The following is a 5,000-nucleotide window of genomic DNA, read 5'->3' on the forward strand; positions in this document are numbered from 1 at the left end:
AAAATAAAAATGCCTCATCGATGAGACTGAAGTTTATCTGAATAAGATGGATCATTGAATGTGCTTTAAAACTACATCAACACCACAGTACCAGTGGAAATAAAGCCAAATTGCTGAACTGTCTATACAAAAAAATGCTTTTATTTGTTTACCTGTAAATGTGTAAAACTGCTAACAGTGTCAACTTGTGAATTCAATGGATCAACAAAAAACAACAAAAGCCATATACACATTGATGGATGGTGACACCAATCCGGATCTAAGAATTTTTCTTTTTAAACTGCAAACCTCGGTTCCTCACGAAATCCCTTATATTCTGTACCGTTCTTTCTCTAAGAACAGGGTCCTCTGCAGTTTTGCACTGCTCACACTCTGCCTTTGTTGTGAGGCTTCCCTTTAAAATATGTGCTTTGAAATACTTCATGACAGCATTCACTTCATTTGGGCTCCATGGCCTTTTCACAGTTCTCCTTGATTTGGCCTCTGGACAAAAAATATGAATAAATAAATTAAAATGTATTTAAAATATAAATATATAAATAAGAATATTATAAATAAACAAATAGATACATATGTATATATACACACACAGCATTTTTTTTTTTCTTGGAATGAACTTTTAATATGGTCAAATGTTGATATACCTCTGGAGTTCTCCACTTCATCCATTTTTCTTTTTCCTAAGGTAAAAAGAAATACTTAAAATGTACTCCAGCTCTACATCCAAACTGTTTGAAATATATCAGTAGACAGGAACTGAGACTAGTTTTCACTTGTATGCTGAGCAACATGAACAGGACGGCACACACGTACAATACTGTATATGTAAATAAAATATATTATATATATATATATATATATATATATATATATATATATATATATATATATATATATATATATATATATATATATATATATATAAATATTGTATACCGGTGGAACTCTCTGCCTCATCCTGGGTCAACTCCATCCTTGTTTTGTTTCCTAAATGTAAAAAAAGTTTATGGTACACAATTGGAACTTCAGAACCGAACTTAAACAAAAATGTTTAAAAACCCATTGCTCACCCTAGCTTTAAATGAAAATATGACAAAGCAATAGAATGTACAGTGAAAAAAGTTGAATTTTGAACAATACAGCTAATACCAATACCAGGTACTATTATGCATAGAAAGATAAAATAAAAGAAAATTAACAAAAAAAGTTGGTTTATTATATCAACTTTATATGTAAACTTCACACAGTGACTTTCTTTCGTGGAAATTTTCTATACAGTCAAAATTTAACAAACATTGCTGTAGTCAAGTAGTCAACACAACTAATTCTAGTGCTCAGTGTGATGCACAAGTTCTAATTAATGAATTAACCATCGTTACATGGCTGATCACAAGTAGGCTAGGGTTAGAGAAAAGCAAGGAACTGAAAAGGACATGGATAGCAACTACGATTTGTATTGCAATCTGTATGTTTTAGTACTATGCAGCAAAGTATGAGTATCTTGCTTTGGTGCAAAATATGCTGACTTACGTTCTCTTTCTCTGGTGTGGATGTTTTCACTCTGCATTTGCGCAATTCCACCGATGAGAAAGAGAGGTACAACAGTGAGAATAATGTTAGCCAAGTAGTCAACACAACTAATTCTAGTGCTCAGTGTGATGCACAAGATGCTCAGTGTGATGAATTAATGAATTAACCATCGTTACATGGCTGATCACAAGCAGGCTAGGGTTAGAGAAAAGCAAGCAACTGAAAAGGACATGGATAGCAACTACGATTTGTATTGCAATCTGTATGTTTTAGTACTATGCTGCAAAGTACGTGTATCTTGCATTGGTGCACGTTCTCTCAAGACGTCCCATTAGGATCACGTGTTGGGTCAATAGGCAGAGAGTAGCTGGTCTTTAGTGGCTGTTGGAATGCATTCGACTGCATGAGTGTTTACACTTTGAAATACAATACAATCGAATGCTTGTTTTGGTGCATTGTATGTTTTGGTACTATGCAGCAAAGTATGAGTATCTTGCTTTGGTGCAAAATATGCTGACTTACGTTCTCTTTCTCTGGTGTGGATGTTTTCACTCTGCATTTGCGCAATTCCACCGATGTCTCGTCACATAATTCCTGTAAATGTGAGAAAGAGAGGTACAACAGTGAGAATAATGTTAGCCAAGTAGGCTAGGGTTAGAGAAAAGCAAGCAACTGAAAAGGACATGGATAGCAACTACGATTTGTATTGCAATCTGTATGTTTTGGTACTATGCTGCAAAATATGAGTATCTTGCATTGGTGCACGTTCTCTCAAGACGTCCCATTAGGATCACGTGTTGGGTCAATAGGCAGAGAGTAGCTGGTCTTTAGTGGCTGTTGGAATGCATGAGTGTTTAAACTTTGAAATACAATCCAATCGAATGCGTTTTCCACTACCTCTGGAAGTGGTTGAAAGTGGACAGGCTCAAAGCATTTTAGACCTTGTTTACACCTGTATTTAGCTTTATCCACTGCTGATAAGACTGACAAAACACATCTTAATACCAGGTGTAAACGAAGCCTAAAAAGCCGCCACAACCAACCCGGCAGGTTTTCATCAAGTGTGTAAAGTATAACGGTCCTCATAGTGTAAACTGTCCTTACATTTCATGTCAGTGTCACGCCCATCCCCCGACACACAAGTTATGGAAGTGAATGAACAGAGAGAGGTATAATTTAACTCAAAGTGCGAGTCGTCACAACAACGTCTTTAAAACAGCAGTCCAGGTAAAACAGTCTAGTATGATGTTCAACCCTCCCACATCCAACAGTCAGGGTCAAGAAGGAAAATATGCTGACTTACGTTCTCTTTCTCTTGTGTGGATGTTTGCACACCGCATTTGCTCAATTCCACCGATGTCTCGTCACGTAATTCCTGTAAACGTGAGAAAGAGAGGTACAACAGTGAGAATAATATTAGCCAAGTAGTCAACACAACTAATTTTAGCATTCACAATAATAACCACAGTGTAAATATCTACTGCTATTAACAGCTTTGTAGTGCACACAGCATACATGGAGTTATGTGCTTCACTAAAAACTGAAGAAATAAATTTAATGCATAACACACTACAACATTCATTCATTCATTCATCTTCTACCGCTTATCCGAACTACCTCGGGTCACGGGGAGCCTGTGCCTATCTCAGGCGTCATCGGGCATCAAGGCAGGATACACCCTGGACGGAGTGCCAACCCATCGCAGGGCACACACACACACTCATTCACTCACGCAATCACACACTAGGGACAATTTTCCAGAGATGCCAATCAACCTACCATGCATGTCTTTGGACCGGGGGAGGAAACCGGAGTACCCGGAGGAAACCCCCGAGGCACGGGGAGAACATGCAAACTCCACACACACAAGGTGGAGGCGGGAATCGAACCCCGACCCTGGAGGTGTGAGGCGAACGTGCTAACCACTAAGCCACCGTGCCCCCCACACTACAACATGGATTATTTAAATTAAAAGTTATGTTAAAGCGCACATACTCACCCTTGAACGCCATGGCCAAGAAGAATCCCCATAGTTGTAAGTTACCTCCTCACCTGGAAAGATATCCCTAATACTAAACAGGCACAGGTGTGGTGTTCCATTTACAATTATTGTCTCTACTTTACAGTTTGGATTTCTGTGATCATCATTCACCAGTCGTCCAAGTGTTCCGTCCTCTTTGGAAGCATCAACGCTGAGAGAAAAATTGTGCAGCAAACAAAAGATAAAAACAATATATATTTTATATATAAAAAAAATCATTTAAATAGAAACAAAAAAAAATTAAAAATAGAACCCAAACAACAGCCAACTTACCAATAAGATGTTCCATTCCATGTAAAGTCAAACAAGTAGTTGCTTTGAAAATCTTTAACATGTTTACTTTGAGAGAGAATCCCACGGTATTCAACTACAAAAGTGGATGGTTCAATATGTTCCAGAGCAAACACACCCCTCCCTAACAATGGAAAAAAATATCAAGTTTACCCATTTGTTATACAATTAACCAACTTATTCTTTCAAATCCTGTAAAAGAAAGAATAGTTATGAGGTGCAGTAAATGAGGATAAAAAAACAGGGAATTGAAAAACAGTCAAGCATTCACCATTATTTCAACCTTATGGTTTTGGTTACACTATTCTCTGTAAACTATAAATTAAATATGACAACATGTATGCAAAATATGTGGCTCATCCTGGGGTAAGATGTGTGAATGTCAAAGTACTATTTGTGACACACAACTTACCTTTAAATGTGTCAATTTCTCGTCCCTCAATGAAGGCTTTGTCTTTGCCTGATATGATTGTTTCTTTTGCATCCTGATCAGGTTTCACTCTCTTTTTTCTTACCATTCTGACTGAAAAAAATCCAGTATGTGGCCTTTATAACTTCTAGTTATTCATTCATTTAATGTTTATTTGTATAGCACTTTCCATACATATCATTTCAAAGACATTTTACAGAAAAAATTATGCTACTTTACGATTAAAGTAAAGTTGTTATCAGATGTTATGTCAAATTAATGTCCATATTTCAGGTAATAACGGTATTCAAGCAAGATGATCATGATTATATCAGTATTTCAGTATCATATGTTATATCAGTACATTATTGTCAGACTGTTGAGAAGTCTGTTTCTCTAAATATACAATTTACAATGTAAAATATAGTAAATAATACAAATGTAACTCATTTTATGTCTCACACTAATTATATATATATATATATATATATATATATATATATATATATATATATATATATATACTTTAAATGAATACTATAAATTCACTCACTCAACTCTGAAAAACTATCATGATAACATAGTAAAGAATGATAAATTTTGCATTAAAATTACTTATAAATTTCAAATAAACTGTTGCTGTAAATTAATTCACTCAAGCATTCGTGACAACAATAATATTCTTCATGGACACTTTATTATTTCTATAAACAACTGGTGAATTTCATT

General features: G+C 35.5%; 1 protein-coding gene across 1 annotated transcript; it reads right to left on the minus strand.

Moving 5' to 3' along the window:
* Nucleotides 1-259: 259 nt before the first annotated feature.
* LOC132853771 (uncharacterized) lies at nucleotides 260-4,380 on the minus strand. The gene is made up of 9 exons (XM_060881714.1): nucleotides 4,275-4,380; nucleotides 3,845-3,986; nucleotides 3,530-3,722; nucleotides 2,834-2,905; nucleotides 2,053-2,124; nucleotides 1,531-1,561; nucleotides 937-987; nucleotides 645-680; nucleotides 260-483 (listed from the first exon to the last, which is right to left on the minus strand). The coding sequence occupies exons 1-9, from the start codon at nucleotides 4,378-4,380 to the stop codon at nucleotides 260-262; spliced, it is 927 nt and encodes a 308-aa protein (XP_060737697.1).
* Nucleotides 4,381-5,000: the final 620 nt, after the last annotated feature.

This window comes from Tachysurus vachellii, chromosome 11 (genome assembly GCF_030014155.1).
Source record: "Tachysurus vachellii isolate PV-2020 chromosome 11, HZAU_Pvac_v1, whole genome shotgun sequence".
Classification (NCBI taxonomy): domain Eukaryota; kingdom Metazoa; phylum Chordata; class Actinopteri; order Siluriformes; family Bagridae; genus Tachysurus; species Tachysurus vachellii.